Source organism: Corythoichthys intestinalis, chromosome 7 (genome assembly GCF_030265065.1).
Source record: "Corythoichthys intestinalis isolate RoL2023-P3 chromosome 7, ASM3026506v1, whole genome shotgun sequence".
Lineage (NCBI taxonomy): Eukaryota > Metazoa > Chordata > Actinopteri > Syngnathiformes > Syngnathidae > Corythoichthys > Corythoichthys intestinalis.
The window spans coordinates 13,600,211-13,623,530 of NC_080401.1; the positions used below are offsets into that span (position 1 = coordinate 13,600,211).

At 38.9% G+C, this 23,320-nt stretch overlaps 1 protein-coding gene across 1 annotated transcript in view; it reads left to right on the forward strand.

Annotated features, from left to right (window-relative positions):
* The window catches only part of cers1 (ceramide synthase 1), a 61,053-nt gene extending 39,205 nt beyond the window's left edge, over positions 1-21,848 (forward strand). Inside the window, exons 3-7 of the mRNA XM_057840587.1 lie at positions 3,210-3,390; positions 3,469-3,630; positions 3,768-3,903; positions 6,282-6,463; positions 17,438-21,848. Of these exons, the coding sequence (XP_057696570.1) occupies positions 3,210-3,390; positions 3,469-3,630; positions 3,768-3,903; positions 6,282-6,463; positions 17,438-17,480 (704 nt within the window). The 3' untranslated portion in view covers positions 17,481-21,848. The remainder of the gene's footprint in view (positions 1-3,209; positions 3,391-3,468; positions 3,631-3,767; positions 3,904-6,281; positions 6,464-17,437) is intronic.
* The last annotated feature ends 1,472 nt before the right edge of the window (positions 21,849-23,320 follow it).

A 23,320-nucleotide genomic window follows, 5' to 3' on the forward strand; every position in this document is an offset into this window, starting at 1 on the left:
CATTTTTTCCCCATATCTTCAGAACTTTAATGGGAATATTCAATTTTTTTTCAAATCAAAATCTAAATTAAAGTGAATGAAAGGATTGTTCCTAGATCTCTTCAATTGGATCTCATTAGATTGTGAAGGTGTACTGACGAGTGAAGTGTCAAATTCAGTATAGAGTTGCACTGAGAAAATGCATATTTAATAGCGATGTTACTGAGCCCGTCTCTTGCGTAACTGCTGGAGGTAGGGAAGTCAAGACAGTATTTGAGCAGTGTCAAAAAGTAGAGAAACTGCTGTTTCCCGGCAGCAATAGCGTTATTTCTATCCCATGCCCGTAAGCAGTGCCGGTTGGGCACATGGCCTGTGCAGAAGAGGCCTGTGGGCGGCCGGCCAGCCGACAGGTTGGGAAGATAAGAAACGGCAGACGTTTGTGTGTATGAGACAGCAGAAAGCTTGCTATCCTTTTTCTCAGTGTTTTGAGGTTTGCCGTTGGTGTCTTGGCTCTGACCTTCGTTTGTGGAGCTCTCCAAGTGATTGTGTGGGTTTTAAGTACTCTGTTTTCCTCTGACATTTTAAAAACATGCATCCTAGATGCATTTAAGACTGTAAATTGGCCAAAAGCTTTGAATGTGAGGTTGAATGGTCAACAAGGTCCTGTTGAATGGACGTCACAGTGACCAGATCTCACTGCGATGTATATTTTCTAGGGCTGTCAAACGATTAAAATTTTTAATCGAGTTAATTACAGCTTAAAAATTAATTAATCGTAATTAATCGCAATTAATCGCAATTCAAACCATCTCTAAAATATGCCATATTTTTCTGTAAATTATTGTTGGAATGGAAAGATAAGACACACGACGGATATATACAAACAACATACTGTACATAAGTACTGTATTTGTTTATTGTAACAATAAATCCACAAATGGCATTAACATTTTTTCTATTAAAGTGATCCACGGATAGAAAGACTTGTAGCTCTTAAACGATAAATGTTATAGTTACAAGTTATAGTAATTTTATATTAAAACCCCTCTTCATGTTTTCGTTTTAATAAAATTTGTAAAATTTTCAATCAAAATTAGAGTTAATATAATAATAAGAAGAATAAAAATAACAATAATAAAAATAGAGTGACCAAAGTTTTATGTGTATTTTGCATAGCGATTTTGATATGGAATGCCAGTTCATTTTGCATTGTTGTTTAAGAATAGGGCCTCATTACTATAGACTGAAGTGCTTTTCTTTTTGTGAATTTTTTTTTTTTTTTGGGAGAGATAGGAATATTATTTTTGTTGTGCTTTCACTAAACGATACTTGTTCTCCCCACTGTATGTTTGTTGTGAAGGAGTTGCCAATAAACGGCGCGGTCCAAAGAACGCCTGTGTCCACTCGCCTTTACTGTATTAAATATATCTGTACATATCTTACCCAAAATACAACAAGAGACACATAATTGCCACTAAAAGAAAGAAAACTTACCGAAATATGTGTGGAGCACAAATAGCAATTTGCGTTGCATTGTGAATACAGCATAAACGTCTCACAACTACTAATTCTCCCACGTTTTGAAGAAATAACATGAGTATGGAATGGCGCTGCCCCCAATCGGCCGGTGGCATTCTCTTCACTCTTAATGTCCATAAACGGCCTCATTGTATAATCTGTTTGAGGCAATATGCGAGATGGTCATTCACCCAAGCGCCAGCAGAGGGCGGCAAAACTCCATAACAACAAGTGAGCTTTTCACTGAACAGTCATTTAAATCTGTCTGAGCGGGACATCTGCGTTAATTGCGTCAAATATTTTAACGTGATTAATTTAAAAAATTAATTAACGCCCGTTAACGCGATAATTTTGACAGCCCTAATAATAATACATTTTTTGGGGTGACAAACATAGTAGGATTATTAGTATTGCTTTTGCTAGGTTGCGTGTTGGCCAGAAGAACAGAGCTTTGCATAGTGGATTATTTAAAATTTGAAGGGTGGGACTTACTATGTATGTTCTGTCATTGTGTAAAAGGGGTTATTCTCGTGAGTTATTGTTCGGCATTTTGAATTTTGTTATTAATTTGACTTAATAAAGCAATTGATTTTTTTTTTTTTTTTCAACAAAACAATGGGATACGTATATGGGATTTCCTCTACAATCTCTATTGTTGGGGTGGTTTTTTACAGCATTGTGGTTGAAGTGCGGTGATCGTATTACCTCTCCTTGTGTCCAATGTAGTTGGCAGATGTTGAGCTGGTGTGACAACTGCCACCACAGCGTTCAGAGCTGGTTGCCAGGATTTCACCTAAATCCCTTTTTATCACGTGGATATGATTGAAATCACTCACTCGGGGCACAAAGATTACATGACAGTAATATCTGTCGGCAGTCCGAGGGAAAACAAAAAGTCTACATCCATCCATCCAATTCACTTGTCCTCATTCTGGCCGTGGGTGCTTGAAGCAGTGTACAAAAAATATATATCGTAATTTACTAGTGTTGCACCGATACCATTTTTTTGGCTGCAAAATACAGATTCTGACAACGCTTTGTGATATTGACCAATGCTGATACCGTATCGATATTATGTTTTTTTGAAAAAAAAAAAAAAAGTGTTTTTTTTTCTTTAATACTAAATGACTGCATACACACTTGACTGTAAAGTTATTTCTATTATGGCTTCGTTAGACACTGCGGAACTCATTGTCTGCCATTGACAGCGCCAGACGTCCAAACCGGGAGGTTTGCCACCCTCCCGTTTCAAATGGATTGGATGCTAACTAGTGATAAACTCATTGGTGGGAGGGTGAATCTAAGACAGAAGAACAAAATTCATTTTTTACCTCAACGGCTGCCATTATGATCAAGTCATTGAAATTCACAGCAGAAGGATGATTGGACGCCACATGATTAGAAGTCTATCATCATCTGTGCTCCTTTTTTATTTTTAAACGACAGCGCGTGTAGCTGGCGGACAATTTGGGTAGGGCGACCAATGGTTGGAAGCTAGATCTCAAACAGTACATATTGCTCAGCACCGGCACATTATTTATTTATACTAGTATCAGTATCGGTGCAATGCTAATAATTAAAGGAAAAACAGTTAACAACATTCTTACTAAAGCGCCATTTCACATCATGCTCAGGCTCTGGTTAGTCAGTTTAGTTTTTCTTCCAGGTGAATGTCACGAACATCCAGTAACGTTTCCGTGTCTTGTTTCCAGACTGGAAGAGCGGAATGCCAGTGCCTATAGACATCGCCATCGCCTACCTGATCCAGGGCAGCTTCTACGGTCACTCCATCTATGCCACCGTCTACATGGACGCGTGGAGGAAGGACTCTGCTGTCATGGTGGTGCATCACATCATCACCCTGGCACTCATTTGTTTCTCCTATGCTTTCAGGTATGCTTTTCTGCTCTGATCAAACATGTTTACATGCAGTTCCAGTTGTGCTCTACTAGCTGTTGCAATGTCTGGCAGGTACCACAACGTGGGCATCTTGGTGTTGTTCCTCCATGACATCAATGACATCCAGCTGGAGTTCACCAAGCTCAACGTCTACCTGAAGTCCAGAGGAGGAGGCTACTTCCTGCTTAATGACGTGCTCGCCAATATGGGCTCGGTCAGCTTCAGCATTACCTGGTAGGTATATCGATTGTCGTGAGATCTAGAAATATGACCCAATTAGTCAAAGTGCCTAAATAGATAGATTCTCTCACTATTTGTAATGAGAACTGAAAAGATGCTGACATGTAAATGATGATCTCCCCGCCTTTCAGGTTCTGGTTTCGCCTGTACTGGTTCCCCCTAAAAGTACTCTATGCCACCTGCGTGTCAGTCCCCAACATTCCCTTCTACTTCTTCTTCAACACTCTGCTCCTTGTACTGTTGCTCATGAACATCTACTGGTTCCTGGTAAGAGGTCACATAAATGTAATGTTATTGTTGTTGTTTTTTTTAAAAATACTGTATATGTACCAGGCCCCGCCCCCTTAAAGCACATATCTCAAACAAACACAACAATACGTACAACAGGGGTGGTAATCTTTTCTCAGTTTCATTCAGAGGGTTATTTTTTTCTGCCAAGTCAGGCTGCCATGATTAGTGACAACTAACCGATAAGCAAATGAATTGAGAAATCTATGAAGACATAATATTCTCTTATATGTTTTCTATTTTAAATTTTTTTTTTAATTGACATTTGTGAATAAAAAAGAAAAAGATATTTATATATTCTTTGATTGAAAAAAAATATTCCTTATTTAATTTTTAAACAAAAAAATTGTTTACTCCTTTTTTACTTAATTTAAATATTTTTTGAAAAGCGAAAGCAGTTAACATCCTCTCATTTATTCTCAGTCTTTAATTCAGGATTACAGAAATTTTATTTAAATTTTATTTTTGTGAAAAACATGGAGTGAAATCAATGTTTGGTACTTAAAGTTAACGATGATTGACAGGTTTGTAGCTTTGATCTAGCCAGAGGCTCTACAATCACAAATGTGTTAATCATCTTTAAGCTTAGTACACAGTCTGAAGTGTGCTGCGGCAACTCATTCATTGTGTAAGTGAGAGGCTGTTCTCGGCAGCGTGAACGTCAAAGCAAAAAAAAAAAAAAAAGTTTTTTTTGCAAATATATGCGATCGGGACAACCCTAGTATTCATAAAATACCATTTAATCTAGGCTAGGGGTGGGCAAACCGGTCCTCGAGGGCCGCAGTGGGTCCTGGTCTTTGTTCCAACTGATCCAGCACAGAGCTTTTAACCAGTGAGGTTGAAATGGAAACAAGAAGCACCTGACTGCAATCAACTGATTGGACTTATAACACACCAGATTGGTGAAAAGGTGTCCTCTTGATGGGGTGCAGCAAAAACCCGCACCCATAGCGGCCCTTTGTGGAATAGTTTGCCCACCTTTGATCTAGGCTATGGGGTCTTACCTGTGAATCATGAAGATTGGTGTATATACAAGGGATTTAGGAAGCCATGTCACTGGATAATTGCTGCTTTAATAAAGAAAAACAAAAGTTTACACTAAAAAAAAATCCAAAAAGTAATTGCACATCCTGCCATGGGACTATTGTGCATGTGCACATTGCGATGGCGATGTTCAGACGATATATTGTGCAGGCCTAGTGGCATACCAAGTTGCTCAATGCAAAAAAACAAAACAAAACAAAACAAAAAACATACAATAGCAGAGGAGCTGATACTGCGTGCAGCATTAGAAATGGTCTCGGTCATGCTGGACTGTACAAGTGCTACAAAAATAAAAACTCCCTCTGACCAATGACACTCGTTTTTGTTATATTAATTTTTGTTTGGCATATTTTGCTCGGAGTTAATTTTGCCCATAAATTTGAATTTATTATCATTATTCATTTTATTACATTTATTTTTCAGCATCCAATAGTCAAAAAATGTGCATTGAGTGTTTTTTTTTTTTTTTTTTTTTAATTCAGGCAAATTGATGCGCTTTAAGTCTTTTCTGTTACAAACAAAAACAATGTTAATAAAGTTGTGCTTTATTGTAAGTTGATCTATATTTTTTTCTTTAATGTTAACAAGGAAACAATGTTATGCAGAGGTGTGCTTATACTAATTTTGTAGACAAATGATACTATTCACAGTGGCGGCAGAAAGTTGGGGGCTCCGAAACATTTACTTCTTCCTTTGGGGGGAGCTAACTGGTTTAAAGCAGGAGAAAAGGCTGCAAAAGTGCTTTTACCCTACCAAAACCCACTTCCTTAAAACTATTTAAATTACCGTGTTTTTCAGTGTAAATCTACTAGAAATATTTACAATGTGATTCAAGTAAATTTTACGCTCAGATTTCTTGAAATAAGAAAAATAACAAGCTGAAAATCAGTCATATTTTAAGGAATAAATTCATATATTTATTTATTTATTTTTTTTAAAAAAAGCTTGTTTGTCAGAAATGTTCTTATTTTAAGGATAGAAATTGTCCAAAACATTATCTGAAAGCATTTTTTCTTGATTTAGGTGAAAAATAACCAACTTTTAGATGTATGGGTTTAATAAGAACAAATGGTATTATTTACTTCAAGTGAGTGAAATAATTTCATCTGTTAACTAGTCTTAAACACTCAAAACAAGATGGGAGAAAATTATTTTACTAGATTTAAGAAAAATAATCTGATTAAGACATGTTTAAATTTGCAGTGTATATGTAAATGTTCTTATAAATGGGTGGTCTAGAAAATACTGGACTCACATTCTAGGCAAAAAAATGTAATAGTCATTAACGAGGATTGGATGTGTGTGTTTCCCAGTTCATCGTCCTATTCGTAGTGAAAGTTCTGAAGATGAAGGAGGTGAACGATGTCAGAGAGTACGAAGAGGAGGAAGGCGCCAAAGCAGCAGGGGGCCTGCTCAAAAAGCCTCTGGCGGCGGCTAGAAATCACGGCGATGATCACCCCGATGATGATGCTGGACATCACAACTCTGACGAGGGGTGAGGGGATTTTTGACATATCGGCAGGGAAAAAACATCCAATTTGCAGACATCAGATAAAGTTAAAGTTAAAATGAGAGAACATGGAAAACCCACTGAACCTCAAAGCCGTGAGGCAGATGGGCCAACTCCTAAGAAGTCAGGGAATCTTTTATTTTGCACTTGTGTGTTCCACAGCAATGATGATAATATAATCTGGGCAAATCTCCACTAATGATCAATTGTAGACTCATAAAGACGTGTGATGTGTCATGCAATCTGTGCATGATAACTCTGAGCTTTAAACAAGAAAATGCTAAGTCGGCCAATCCCAGTGTTATCTGAAATGACCTTGACTCCACATTATCTTTTACTTTTGACCCCTGAACTCGAAAGAAAAGTATTGCGAGCTGCCATGCCGAGCTACAGTGGCCGCTTTTGTTGGAGTGGTTTTAAAAAGAGGCTCCTCGTGCTTATTGCCCCGAGGCTGTTGCGCACCCATAAATAACACAGTGATTCTCAACTGGGTTTTTTTTAAACCAAAAAGTGGGTTGTGAACAGTTTGGCTTACAGATTGTTTTTTATTTCTGACCTAAAAGTGGTATTCATACAATTATTTACCTTTGTTTTAGGACTGTACTTTTTTGTTAGCATAGGTTGTTTTCCGCAGGTTGAATGTTGCTTTAAAAGTCGTACAAATGACCTACCGTAATTTCCCGAATATAAGGCGCACCCGTGTATAATGCACACCCCAAATTTACTTGTAAAATCTAGGGAAAATTATTGTACCTGTTTATAACGCACATCCTAATTTTTGCACCAATAAATAGAAGAATACAAGAAAACAGAGCTTGTGTACAGATAAAGAAATGTCATTTTACTGACTGGTGAAACACAGCACAAGTATAGCACATTGGTAGTTCAAAACATTACCATAAACTGACAATATATACGGTAATAATATGATTTGACAACTTGTCCAACTTACCAGAATCTAGGAGAAAACAAAACAGATGTGACTTTTCTTTTAAAGGCTGCTGTATAACTTGCTCGTTTCATCATGATGAATACATGTTTCTTCCATGGATTGATACGGTAAAATGAAAGTTAGAACGGAAGTCGGAAATCCGTGAGAGCTCATCGCTGTCAACACGACAGTAACAATAGGATCTGTTGTTATTTGGGTTCGAGTTTCCCGAGGGACAGATATAGTTGACGAACACAGGAAGTCTGTGTGCTTACGTTTGTTATGGTCCGAGTTGCGGAGCTGCAATAAATGTTGACTCAAATGAGTTCAAGAAACTAAATTCTGTGCTTTATGAAGAGTGAAAAAAGAATTTAACACAGATGAAATAATTCGGCCGATTAGAGTGATGTATTACCGAAACAAAATGGTGACATCACGTACCGTTACGGTCGGCAACGGGTCGCCGCATACGTTTCTTCAACACAACGTGGCCGCGTCAAAAAAAAAAAAAAATCGGTTTATATACATATATATATATATATATATATGTAATATACAGGGGTGCACATTAGTGGTCCGCATGCGCGCATGCGTACTGGACGTAGACAAACGCGCTGGCCCTCAACGGCTTCCATACGCTTTTGCGTACCGATGGCTGACCACTGTATTTGTGGCGGACACGAGAAAATAACTTCTCAAAATGTCGAAGAGGCAGGCCACACTGAGTAATTACTTCCGTGTTCCCCCACCCCCGTCAAAAGACAGACAGACGACAGAGACGTCACCGGAGCTACCGAAAAAAGGACTTTTGCTGAAAAGTGGCTACAGGAGGCACCATGGCTAGAAGCAAATGATGCTCGCACGGAAATGCGGTACAAAATGTGCCGTGAGAATCCCAATGTCGCCGATAAGAGCAACGCATTTTATGAAGGGTCAAAGAATTTCAGCCATCCAAACTTTGAAAAGCACGAAAAAAACAGAGAGCATGTGGCAATTAAGCAAACTATCGATGTCAGACATGACCCTACTCGCCCTATGGACAAGTCGTGGAATAAAAGTAATGAACAGCGACATGCACTGACAAAACGTGTTTTTGCTCGCATTTTACAAAGCTAAACATGCACGTTCAATGAGGTCTTATGAGGAGGACATCCCACTTTTAAAAAGGCATGGAGTTAATGTGGGAGCCGCATAATGCCCTTTATTTTGAATTGGTGCTTTTGTTTATTCCTTTACATTTCACTTCAAAGTAATGGCAATTTTGTTGTGCCAGTTGACGTTAATCAAGCATTAATTGTTAATATAATTAATTAAAGTTAATTGGCTCTAAGTAAAGCTTGTCATAAATTTATCGCATCAGGCGGGTCGGCTCTCAAGCTCAATGAGGACCAAGTCACATCTCCAGGTCCTCCTCTGAGAACCTGGGCAAAAAAAATTATGTGCACCCCTGGTAATATATATATATATATATTTCTGTCTCCATCCATGTACCCGTTTATAATGCGCACCATGCTTTTACAATTTGATTTTGGGGGAAAAAAAGTGCTCGTTATATTTGGGAAATTACAGTACTTGTAATAGGCGGTTGCTCAAAGTATTTAAATCAACACTATGTGACTTTTCAGTTTTGGTCGATTTTAGCGACGCCGGTGGACAAAAGCGGTAGTGTTTTGCCTTAAGGAAGGCTGCGTTTCCCATGAGGACCAGCGCTGCGTTTCCCATGAAGACCAGCGCACACCCGCAGTGTCGTAAAATTATCAATCAATCAAAAATCAATCTAGCGGTCGCCTGCAGATGGGTTAAACAACATTTCTGTTTCCAGCGGCTGTGTGAAGGATGAGTAGTAATAAGGTAGCAAATTCAGTTGTGGCTAAACAATAGCATATGACAGCTAGCAACCTGTGGCTTAGTGTGGCTAAACCCCCACCCGCTGACGCTTTCGGTTGGAGGGGGGGCGTCACGCCAGCAAGTGAAAGTTGGGCCGATGTTTGTTCTGTATACACTTGTAGCCTGCTTTTTTTTCCCTCCTCAGACATAACTTTTTGTCTCTTGTTGCGCTGCCATCTATGCAGTATCGACTTCTGTCTTTATAATGAATGGGGAAGTGACGTATGCCGTAAAGTGGTCAGCATATTTGTAGTTTTTTTTTGTGTGTGTGTGGCATAGTTCCTCCCACCCTCTTCAAAGTTAATTAGTGCCGGTGAAAGCATTACAGAACTCCTCAAGATATAAAAGAGGTGTCAGTTGTCAGTCAACATAGCTTGACAAATGTTATGAAAATATTTTATAAAGGTTGAAAAGTTACCTAGTGTTGCTTTAAGTATGCAAATCGCAAATTTCATAGAGCCTTGAGAACTAAGAAAATAATGTTTCAACATAAAAAAAACAAAAGACACCATTTACAAGCACAGCAATTTTGTAAAGTCATGTATAGCCTGCCCACCCTACCTCCACGAGCACAGGTGCATATGGTAAACATTACACCATGTTACAGAAAAAATAGTTTTATTTGTGTTGCTTGGGTCCAAACTAAATGTTCAAGTGCCACTAAAAAGGTAAAGGTTTAGTTTTGCTAAAATTAGGCTATATTCAAAATTTCCAATTTTACATCCAAGTTATGCAGAAAATATTTGTTCAATGTCATTTCTTTGTCTTTCAGGTCAAACTAAGTTTATAAAATAAAGAAGGCTATTGTACATTTATATATTAAAGCACTATTAAGTACAATAATAAAGAAAAGTGGAAGATGTGTTTTTATATGTCAATGTGACGAAACACACCAGGAAATACTGAAAAACTTGGGGAAGGGCGGACAATCTGGGAACTTGCATTTGATTGGCTCAGCTTCGCTACATTGGCAAGAAATAGTGATTTGGAAAAATTTTCAACAAAAAAATAAAGAAATAACATTTACAAAAAGCTTTTAAAAGCATTCCATTTTGTTAAAAGCAGTTCATTTTTCGATGTAGGGGAGCAAAGCTGTGACATCAGAGCCAAATCTGCAGCTCATGATAACACTGCCCCAGTTGCACCTTTGAGACATGACGAAATCCAAATCACATGTCCTTTACAGTGTTGTTTTCATCAACGATGACGATGACGAAAATATTTCGTCGACAGCAGTCTTGGGAGACTAAAAAATAAACGAGATGTATGTCAATTTTCGTCTGACAAGACGAGAACGAGATGAAAATTAGTTTCCGTCATAAGTTCACAATGTGTGACATTTTCTTATTGTATGTGTAGTTAGCCACACATCGTAGCAGTGTTTGGTCATGTCACTCATGTGACGAAATACTTGTCACATGATCAAAAACGAATGTGCTGATTGGCTTATTTGTTGTCTGTGATCGATTGCTTTTCCTTGGTCACATAAAAATTTAATCTGAATTTTTCAACTTTTTTCAAATTTTTCAAACCGAGTTAAATTTTTCATGAAGGTGATTTACAATTTTCAAATTATTCAGTTTTCAATCTAATAATTCAAATCAAACAATTCTTTTCCAAACTATGTTAAGATTTTAAGGTATTAAGTTTTATTTTTCAACTACAGTTGTCCGATATTATCGACTACCGGATAATATCGGCCGATAAAAGCATTTTAAAATTATATCCGATATTATCAACATAGGTTTTTCATTATCGGTTTTGGGCCACTATTTATATGCCAGTGCTGTCATGTCCTCTTATTTCCTGCCTGTGTTTCTGGTATTTTGTCGCCCCCTGCTTGCGCTTAGGTTTATTTTCGTTTGATAATCCCAGCATGTTCTGCTGACGTAATCATCTTCGACGCAAGCTCATTGCGAAGAGAGCTGGATGGACGAGCTAACATCTGCAGCTAGTGTACCATAGCAGTTCTTGCAATCTCACCACATTGTTTGTGCCTTATATAAGCATCGCATGCAAGTTATATTCTACCTCATCAAAGCTCTGATCTTGCCAGAGACTTGAACTTCATAGCGCCACTCAAAGCGTCAATCATCGTTTAACTTGTTAAACAATTGCTGTGGCAACTTATTGTGTGTAAGTGAGCAGCTTGAACGGATTTGAGTGGACTCACTCAATAAAGCATTTAAACAAGCAATAAAGACAAGCATTTTTTTTTTTTTAAATGGATTGGGCTTCCACTTATTTTCTTGTTTAAAAATAATTCTGTGGGACAGTAACATGTTTAAAACTTAAAAATTAATACATTTAAGAGTGCTTAAAAAACATTTCTTAAAATTTATATACAGAAGTTTTCATTTTACTTTGGGGGAAAAAGGTGTAAAAATTGTCTTATATGTACCTCTTTCCAATAATAAATCTGAATAAATACATTGAATATACGCACACACAAAAAATTGGGGGGGGGGCACTACTTCGCGGTTTTTCACTTATCGCCACAGGTTCTGGTCCTCATTAACCGCGAAAAAGAGGGATCACTGTACCACTAGTTGCTATTCCAATTGACACATATTGTATACTTTGCTTTATTTGTGACTTAATTTCATTTTACAGTTTTGAGTTTGACGCAATGTTTTGTTGTTTTTAGTTTTACAAAAAAGATCACTGCTCTTGTCAGGGGGAAAGATGACCACAGTAAAGCCAATTCAACTTTACTCCAGGGTCTGAATTTTCTGTCGAGCTTGATTTGTTCATTATTTGTCCATTTGTGTACCCACACACACATTGAGAACAGAATAGGTGCCTTATTGGCACTTTGTGCTTGCACTTGATTAAAAAAAAACTGATATTTGCACTATTTTGTTTTCAACGATATAGTTGCGCGATATAGGCACATTTTCCATAATTTCAGTTGAAGTTGTTTTTAAAATGTTTATTTTGAAAACCTTGAAGTTGTTACATTTATCTCTATTAAAGCATCCAGTTGGGCATCACAATACAGTAATTTTCGCACTATAAGGCGCACCAGACTATAAGTTGCCACCCACCAAATCTGACACGAAAATGGCATTTGTTCATAGATAAACCGCACTGGACTATAAGCTGCCGCTTACTGTATTATAGGGTATTTAAACCAAAAGATATTGACTGGTAACACTAAATTTGACAGCGGCATCATAAGACCAAATGAACCACCATGGAGCTTTGAACCAATTGGCTGCAAAGCTTCAATAAACTTCATTTGGCCATTACTCCTCTGCTGCCACCTGCATTCAACACTGTTGTCATCCAACATGCCTCCTAGTATGTATTGCAGTGCTACAGATGTAAATAACAATAAAAATTCATGTTCTGTGCCAATGATTTCTTCAGTTACTGTTCCAGTTATCTCATTAATTGATAGTTATGGTATTTGGTAACTCTTTATTTGAGAGTGGTGCCTTAAGACTGTCATAAGACCATCATAATTATGACATGACAATAGCCTGGAACTCCAGACTCACCGCTGTTCCAGCTATGGAGTTTGGGACCCAGCTCCTTATTGGCCTCTCAAGCCGTGCATTGAGATTCGTTTATTTGCGTGACGTGTTCTGAACGAGCAACATCACTCTTGCGCGTCGGAAAGCGTCTCCACAACAACACAGATGGCGAACGAGAGAGCTGAGAATATGTTCCACTCTGCGGTAAATTCAGTTTTAAATGACCAAAAACACATTGACACTAGTCATTGACAACAGTCTGTCTCGCGCTAGCCTTGTTGAATGAACTTCTCCGCTCGGGCTACAGTTTCTTGTCGCTTTACCAACGTCACGTCCGCCTGTAGCTGACTGGTCCACTCCGCTGTCTGTTTGCTGTGGCTTGCTCTGCACTGGGAATTTGATCAGCGGGACAGTCGCCAGACTCTATCGCTGGAACAGCGGTGAGTTTCAGACTGTCATAAGACCAAATGAACCACCAAGGAGCTTTGAACCAATTGGCTGCAAAGCTTCATTGCTTCAATAATCTTCATGTGGCCTTTACTGCCCCTTTGACAGTCAAACTCTGTTGCCACTTGCTGTCAACACTGTTGTCGTCCAACATGCCTCCTAGCATGCATTGCAGTGCTACAGATGTAAATAAAAATCAAAATTATTCTGTGCTAATTATTTCTTCAGTGACTGTTCTAGTTGTTTCCTTACTTGCTAACTATGGAATTTGGTAACTCTTTATTTGACAGAGGCACCATAAGACATGCCCCGACCCTGCCATAAGCATTAATGAATGCTTATGACAGACAGCATTTTGTGTCATCCGGCAAATTATCTCACTTTTGAATAGATGTTAAAGATCCGAGCTGGGCATAAATGGAGTTAGTGACGTAATTTGCAGGATGACATCTGTCACAAGCATTAATTAATACTAGGGGTGCAACGGTTCAGTTAGCCCAAACCTCGGTTTTGGGATCACGGTTTCGGTTTGGTTTGCGTTTTTTTTTTTTTTTTTTTTTTAAACTGCCTTTATTTTGCTTTTTAAAAAAATGAAATAAACACTTAAAATGTTAAAATGCCTCTTAGCTCTTTGGCTAGTGTAGTGACTGACTACTGAAATACACACACAGTTGTAAAAAAGTTACTTGGCAAAGTAACTGGTGATACCTTTCATGTTTTTGGTTTTTTTTTTTTCATAAAAACCCCCCCCCAAAAACATAGTAACCTTTGCTATGTTTGGAGGTCATTTAATGTTGTGAATCAACCGTTAAGTTAAAGTTGATAAAATTTCTCCCGTTTTTGCATTAGTTCCCTTCTGTCTACTTTCGACATGTGAAAATTTTAAAACTGTTTCATCCTTTAAAGATAGACTCAAGTCAAGATTTTGCCGATTTAGGAGTATTTTAGATAAAAAGTTGCTTAGGTTTGCTCGGAAAGTTGACTACAAAAGAGCCTTTCTGAGACGTTTACTGCTCTAAAATGGCGGTTGTTTACTAACGCTACCGAGTCTGTCATTTCGCATGTAGTTCTATATGCATGAGATATCTAGGCGTAGATTGTATGCTGTCGGCTACAGTCAGGAAATATTGGAGCCACCTAGCCTAACATCACGTTTGCTACAGCGTCTCAACAAACACTCTTCCCTCTCCGTGTCTCTGACTTTTCTCGCGTCATTCAACCAACGTGTTAACGAACATTGTCTCGTTGCAGAAACGGTGACCAAATCTGAACGGATGAAAAAAACCCGTAATGCACGAAAAACGTGCAGATTTTGAACGTAACGTACGGCTTACACATTTAAAAATCTGTGCTTACTTGTACAAATTACGACGAGACCGTACAACTTGACAGGTATGAATTATAGTGGACCATCACAGTTAGGTAGTAGCACTCTGTAGCAAGGGACGTCCAACTATCAGTGGTCAGGGCGAAACTGTGCTTAAACGAAATCATCTTCGATGGCTTTGCGTGCCATTTCATGAATGTCGGGGATTACGTTGTTGGAGGAATACAGTATGTCCGCGAGGGAACAATTAACGCGGGTGAAGCGTTGCAAATAAATTAACGAAGCCCGCCGTGTGTTTTCACTGGTGTCATCTTCGGGGTTGTTCTGCCCTGAGAAAGTGATATTTGTGGGTGATGCCGGCTGAGGTGCCGGAGTCATGTTATAAAAGTGTTGCCATTAGCATGGGGAACAAGCGCTGAGCAATGCTTGCAATTATTATATATTTTTTTTTCAATATTTTCTCTCCCTCCGCATTGTAGTCCACGGGGAAACCAAAATGTTGCCACACCGCAGATTTGAAAGAAGCCAGTGCTTCCTCAAAATTCGGTCTCTCCACTCCTCCGCTCGCCATAGCTATTTGTTTTCTTTCTTGTTTCACTTTCACTTCGCACGTAAGTGAGAGAGGGTGTTACTTGGCTTCTATTACACAGGTGCTTGACAGCGATCCGACATTTACTTGCGGGGCAGGAATTTCTCCACAGCGGTGCTTCACGTCACACATAGGCACACAGAGCTCGATCAATTCATTCCACAAGCGTTTGGAATACATTAATTGCAAAACCGAAAAGGCGCGGTTCATAAAGGCGTATTGAACCGTACAGGGCGAACCGTACGGTTTGGCTTTGAACAGCAAACCGTTGCACCGCTAATTAATACCAGTGATAATGTCATGTCATAATTATGACGGTCTTATGGCAGTCTTATGACGCCGCGGTCAAATTAAGTGTTATGTATTAACTAAAGATGCACCGATACCGATACTAGTATCGGCAGGGGGCGCCGATCCGGCCCGAAATGGTGGTATCGGTATCGGCGAGTACCAACAAAGACGGCGCCGATACCATTTATTGGTCCATTATTATAACATTTGACCACAGCCTTTTTCTCCTCCTGGCGCTCACTACACTCTGTCTCTGTGTTGTGTGATGACACGTGAACACCAAGCAGCTATCGCTATTGGCCTGCTCCAGACCAATGAGAGTGGGCCAATAGCCACTCCTGACCAATCAAAAGGGGGCTTTTTCATATGGACGAAAAACAAACCAGGAAATATGGCGGCGCCGCGGCGGTCGGGAACTATTTCCAAATAGAAATCCCGTCGATTAAAATCAATGGCTGCATGCAAGATTTGCGGCCTGAAAGTTTGGAGATGTGGAGTTAAATCGGCCAGTTTCAATACCTCGAACTTGATAAAACATTTGAAGACGAAACGTGAACGAACACAACGAGTTTGAGCCTGCAAGAGCAGGACTGCTATCCAGAGGAAGAAGGCCGCTGGACCGGAGCAACAATCTCTGGTCAGTTCACTTCGTCTACTTTACTTTTATTGTCTTTTACTGAAAGAAATGCCGCAGTAATTTGGGAAGTGTTTCCAAAGTATTGTTGCCACCTTTCAGAAATAGAAATAAGGGACTCCCACCTCCCGAAAAAAAGGAGAGACGGGATGCTGTGGTCAATTATTATTACTTATAGTTGTTAGCGTCCGCAAATGCGGAAACAAGGTTGAACCTCGAAGCAGACAACAAGCGGGGGATACATAAAAGGGTTTAATGATTGCAAACAAAAAATAACACGCGATCGCGGGACAGTAGAAATAACAAAAGGAGTCCGTGACAGCAGGTCGACGGACAAACTAAGACGATAGGCAGCGGTTACAAACGAGAGCAGCACACTAACAGAAAAACCCAATGCAGGGGCATAACAAGCAAATGTAGCGAGATTATTGTGACAGATGTCAAATAGCGATCAACAAGGCAAATATCTCGGCAGCCTTCTCTGAGATCACCCGTGCTTAAATGCTGCGTTGATGAGCCTGCATTGGATTCAAGTGCCACGCCCCCACGCCCAGCAACAAAACACAATCTAACCAGCAGCAGAATGTGACAATAATTTCATGAAAGTTGCACTGTTTGGACTTTGAGAGGTTTAAAAAAGTTTATTCAGTTCATTCAGAGTTTATTATTATGAATTTATTTTTACTTTCTTACTGTTGGGCTAGTATTATACATGTTTTATTAATTTCACAAATTTAGAAATATTTTGGCCTTTGAGAGCGGAAGGATTCAACTATTGTCTACTAGGGTTTAGTGTACTTTTTCCTATTTTGCAAAGGTAAGCAACAGCCTGACAAAGCCTTGATAGCAATGATTTCACATCCAATTATGTAGCTCTTTGGAAAAAAAAAAAAAAAACAAGAAAAAAAAAAAATATATATATATATATATATATAATCGGGGTGGTATCGGTATGGTATCGGTATCGGCCAATACTGCACAGCCAGGTATCGGTATCGGGGCCAAAAAATGGTATCGGTGCAACACTAGTATTAACCCAAATAAATCAACAAATAAGCCGTACTGGACTAGCCGCAGGATTCAAAATGAGGGAAAAAGTAGTGGCTTATAGTCCGAAAGTCCACGACCGCATACATCGGTATCTGTTTGATATCGGTATCGGATTTTTGGAGTTAGCAAATATCGGAATATCGGTTAAAAAGTCATTATCGGACAATCTAATTTCAACTATTCAAGTTAGGTATTTTATATTCGAGCTTTGCGTTTCAGATTCAGTTCCTGATGGCACACGTATCAGTTCATTCCAGAGCAACACGAAATCATATGTCAAGGTGACGCCCCTTCATCTGATCTCCTCTCTTGTTCTCCCCCCAGGAAGCACGTGCAAAACGGCATCGCCAAGGAGAAGCATCTATAAACGTCTCTGGGTTGCTCCCACCTGGCAGAAGAGGAGCAGAAGACCACCGCCGCCCTCCCCGAACACACACCCATAAAACATTTGGAAGTATTTCATGTTGTTTTTACTCGAGCACTGTGAATGTTATCTCTCGGAAGCAGTGAGCAAAGAACTGTCGAGGTGGTCGTTTTTTTTTCCCTCCACTTTTCCCCCAATCATCCGAGATCCCTCGCTTATTAATTAAACTCTCATCACACGGGGTCCGCGGTGGCCTCCCTGCCGCACGAGTGCGTATGTGTTGAAATACGTCAAGCGAGTGAATGCAGCTTGTTCTTTTTACAACACTTCACCTCAATTTTACTTGTGAACCCCCTCCCCGTCCGTGTGTGTGTGTCATGTGTGCTGCACTGACATGAAGGCCAACAAGCTGACGCTGCTTTAATGACGGCAATTAGCCAGAAGTGATTGACTCGGGTTTTGAAATCGTTTCTTTTGTGTGTGTGAATGTGTAAAGGGCCCATCTGAAGAACTGTTAAGAATCTGAATTACCGTAATATAATGAAGAAAAAAAAAAAAATCAAAGTATGCACACGTATTCAGGATCGCATGACGTAGGAATGATTTTGGGAACGTGCTATGGATTTTTATAAGAAACAAAACGAGATCTTTTCGCTACGTCATTTTTATTTGGAATGGAGCGAGCGTTCCTACAGATGCATGCTATTTGCACAAGTTTAAAAAGAAAAAAAAAAAAGATGCCCATCCCTTGACTCCTGTTCAGATTCGGTACTTCCTCAGATTACCTTGTCGATCAATTTCGGGTACTTGTTTTGAAAACTCAGCATGCTTGTAGTGCTGGAGCGGGTCGCACACTTTGTCGCCTGTTTACCTTGTTGTTTCCTATCATTCCTATATACGCTAAACAACAAAACTTTGTGGTGGTTTCGGAACTTCGGTGGAATTTTTTGAGTTTCGATTGATTGCAACGGGGAAGGACTGACGGGATGATCATATTTTTGAATGTATTCTTAAAAACTTCAAGAAAAAAACGGTATGTATTCATGTGTAAGTCGCTAAACTCGTCCAATGAGTTTGTCGCTAGTAGACATCCAATCCATTTGAACTGGGAGGGTGCCAGCGAATAACATTAAAAAAGTAGGGGTGGGGGGGCGCTACTTTGCGGTTTTTCACTTATCGCGGCGGGTTCTGGTCTCCATTAAACGCGAAAAACGAGGGATCCCTAGAAAATAATTTTTTGTTTCTTTTGGTAATAATATTTTATTGCTTTGTAGTCAATATACTAGGGGTTAGAAATCCAAATTCACTGCAAACATGTTTGTTTTAGTTAGTAGGCCTCAAAAGGAAACAACCCTGTAATATTATGACAAGAAAATTCTTCATTTCTATGGTTACACAGTCATAAGGGCCATTTGTGGCTATGGAAAACCTAACTGAATTGCCGACCGGGACTTTTTCGGTAGCTGCTTCCCTCTGAGAACGTCATCTTTCTCAGTTGTTCGTATCAGGTTTAAATTCCAGTTCTAACAGAATCAGGAAATGACTTATGAAGAAGTCTGAATTGAAGAATAGATTCCTCCCTAAATTCCACCGAAAGTCGAATATCCCCAATTTTTTGTGACAAGTGTTTTAGTTCAGGGTATTGTTAATTTGTATCAGGACTGCTGCTGTATAATTTCTTTCTTTTCTGAGTACACTGTTCTTATTCTTTTATTGTTTAAATTGTATTTTGTTATCCTCTCCTGTCAAGTGTCGGACAGTCTGATGTAATCACATGAAAGAGGGACCAGGGAGAGTGGACTTGTTCTTCTGCACGGACAGGTGCTGAAAGAGCGTCTTTTCTTCCTTTGCGTAGGGAAGGCCGGTTTACGCGTCCGCGCGTGCTGGCTGTCAAATGTCATGTTATATCTCATGCTGACGCTACGTGATCTGCTGCAAGATGTGAGATTCCACTTTTAAGCCGCACACATACACAATGCATGCACAGTGGATAGAGGAAGTATACGGCATTACTTTTGTCAATGTGAAACTATTGTGAAATCTTTACCCCTAAAGTTTATAGGACACTTAGAAACATGAGCGTTCACAGCCAGTCTGAAGGGTTTAAATGAATTGGATGTCTGTTGTTGTCAATGGCAGGCATTGAGTTAAGTACAAAGGATAAAAGATATAATAAAATAAACTTCTGAGTGTTATTAGGGACCATAGCCAGTGTATTTGTTTTTATTGTGAATTTGATTAATTTTGTTTGGACTACATTTGATTAATTTTTAATTTTATTTATTTGTACAAATATTTAAAAAACAAAAAAAACTTTTTTTAATGCTGTAGAGTGGTACCTCTACTTACGAAATTAATTGGTTCTGGAAGTAGTTTCGTAACTCGAAAATTCTGTAAGTAGAGACGGATTTTCCATGTAAATGTCCTAATCAGTTACAAGCCCCCCAAAATTTAGACATACAGTGAGGAGTAGAAGTATTTGCACCCCTTGTGATTTTGCAAGTTCACCCACTTAGAAAATAGCTCGTCGTCTGAAATTTCAATCATAGATACATTTCCACTTATAGAGACATAACCTAAAAAAAAAAATCGAAATTCACATTATATGATTTTTCAATAATTTATTTGTAATTTACTGGGGTTCATAAGTATTCGTACCTCTATGAAAATCAGTGCTAATATTTAGTGCAGTAGCCTTTGTTTGCAATTAGAGGTCAGACACTTTCTTTAGTTCTTCACCAGGTTTTAACGTATGGAAACAGGGATTTTGGTTCACTCCTCCACACAAATCTCTAGATCTGTCATGTTTCGGGGGCTGTCGCTGAAGTTTCAGCTCCATCCAGAGATTTTTTTATTGGATTGAGGTCTGGAGACTGTTATCATACCTGTACACGACTAGTCTTAACCTGAAAATTCTGTATGTAGAGACGTTCGTAAGTAGAGGTACCACTGTAATTAGAATTTAGACATCAAATTTTGGGTCACGTAGGCCTCACTTGTACATCAAAAGTTCATATTATTATGATTTTTAACAAAACAAAAAAAAAGGTCAATTGCCCTTTTATGTCTTTTAATCTTTTTAACCTCATTACCCTTCGGTTTTAAATTCTAATCTGAAAAATTCATTCAAAACCTTCAGCCTTAAGCCTAATGACTTGAAAGATTGTTTAAAACCCTGACTTAATGCCAGCCCTAATTTGAAATATGAATTTGAGAACTGAACTGAGGCTTAAATTTTTAACTTGAAAACCTTAATTCCAAATTTTAAGTTTTCCCCCTTCCAATTTCAAGTTTCTTTCATACAGAACATTCCAAATGCATCAGAATATGTGGGATGCCAAGTGGCAAAGTAACATTTTCTGCTGTCGTTTTTTTTTTTTTTTTTAACTGCTAAAAACTAGACAAGTTCGAATGTTGACTTTCTCTATCCGCTGTCTCCAAGCACCACGTCACCTCATTATTTTCTCACTTCTCCTATCCTGTGTTCGATACGGCGTCAGTATCTCAGGCTGCTTTGTTGGAAATCAGTGAAGCATCTTGTGGCAGTATTATTACAAGTTTTTTTTTCCTTCTCTGTTTTGTGCATGTAATTATTCAACTAGTTTAGTAACATACAGTATACACCCCCTTTGAGGAAATGGCCCAGGAAGTGACATAACTACTTGAAAGCCACAGACAAATTTATATGAAAGATAATGTGAAAGTACAATAGTCGCGGAGTCAAAGCTACTTAAGGCTTTTTAGTGTAGCGAGTCACATAGCTGACTTTGATAGTGTGTCACCAAGTCAGGATTAGTGGCACCAAAATAAATAAATAAATGGATTAAAGGTAAAGGCGAATGCATTTGGTACTTGAGAAGCAGTGATCTTTGTATCTTTTGTTTGACTTCATTGCGACTCCAATGGTTGGAAATGAAAGTTCTGATTGTGCCAAAATGTCCACTCCTAATGTCTAATCATGAGGCGGAAAGGCTGCATGTTAGGGGGAAAGCCATGCAAGGTGTTGTTCTTTTCATTGAAGAAAAATATAAATCTTAATTGCACTGTAATTTATTAACGTTTTTAATATTGATTAGTTAAATCAGTACTAGAAAAGGGAAGGGTGAATTGGGGGTATTTTTAGACTTCATTTGTTGTTCTTGTTGTTGGGATGAAACATTGTATTTTAAATCATTCATTTTTGGACAACTGATAAAAAAAAAAATGTAAAAAAACCCTGTAAAATTTAATTGCCCACAATGCAACCATTTGCTCTTTTATAGAATATCCAGATTGTTCCCTCCCCCCTCAAATAAAAAGGTGTCAAGTTGGAAAAAAAAAAGATGTGGGTTGTCATTATTTTTGCAAAGAACATCAGTCAGATGGACTAATGAGTCAATGTCATGAACGCAGGCTCAAAAAGTTTCATTTGGAAATTCTATCTTGAAACCCTGCAGTGTTGTGTTTGGTAGCCCTTGTAATTTTCGTATTAGTCATATGAACGATAATACTTATTAGTCATACAGTGCCCTCCATAATTATTGGCACCCGTGGTTAAGATGTGTTTTTTAGCTTCTAATTTTTTTAAATTTTTTTTTTTAAAATTCAAATAATATGGGTCCTTAATGGAAAAAAAGAGAAAAATCCAACCTTCAATACAAATGCATTTATTCAGTGGGGAAAAAATCCCACATAAAGAAAAAATTATTTGACATCAAATAATGTGTGTCACAATTATTAGCACCCCTGGTGTTAATACTTTGTACAACCCCCTTTTGCCAACAAAACAAGGTCTGGGGACTGAGATGGCCATGGGAGGAGCTTGATTTTGTGTCTGGTGAACCATTTCTGTGTAGATTTAGCCATATGTTTAGGGTCACTGTCTTGCTGAAAGACCCAGTGGCGACCCATCTTCAGCTTTCAGGCAGAGGGCAACGGATTTTGATTTAAAATGTCCTGGTATTTCAAAGCATTCACGGTCCCAGTTGAAGCCTGGGACTGCGTGGTTTGGTCAGATGAGAGCAAGATTGAGCTTTTTGGCAACAAACACTCTAAGTGGGTCTGGCGTGCCACGAAAGATGCGCATGCTGAAAAGCACCTCATACCCACTGTGAAGTATGGGGGTGGGTCAGTGATGCTGTGGGACTGTTTCGCTTCCAAAGGCCCTGGGAACCTTGTTAGGGTGCATGGCATCATGAATGCTTTGAAATACCAGGACATTTTAAATCAAAATCTGTTGCCCTCTGCCCGAAAGCTGAAGATGGGTCGTTACTACGTACGTACTGAACAGTCCCCAGTGGGTACCGTCACACCCCTGATACAGTGTATCACAAAAGTGAGTACACCCCTCGCATTTCAGCACATGGTTCCAGTAATCCATGTGCTTTGTTGACATGTCTTCAGCAAACTGTTTGCGGGCTTTCTTGTGTACCTTCTTCAGAAGACCAATTTGATGTAGAGTGCGGCGTATGGTCTGAGCATTAACAGGCTGACCCCCCCCCACCACCACCTCTTCAATCTCTGCAGCAATGCTGACAGCACTCCTGTTACGAGTCACATGACATTTTGGAGGACAAATGACCAGCAGTACTCAATTTGGACATTTAGGGATGTACGTAGTTCCCATGCGGTGTACTCACTTTTGTTGCCAGGGGTTTAGATATTAATGGCTATATTTTGAGTTATTTTGAGGGGGGAAAATAAATTAATCCTATTATATAAGCTGCACATAGACTACTTTTGTGTCAAAGTGTATTATGTTTTAGTCTCTTAAGGCCAGAGGTGGGCAGAGTAGCCAAAACCTTTACCCAATTTAGAGTAGCGTTACTTATAATATTACTCAAGTAAAAGTAAGTCATCCAAAA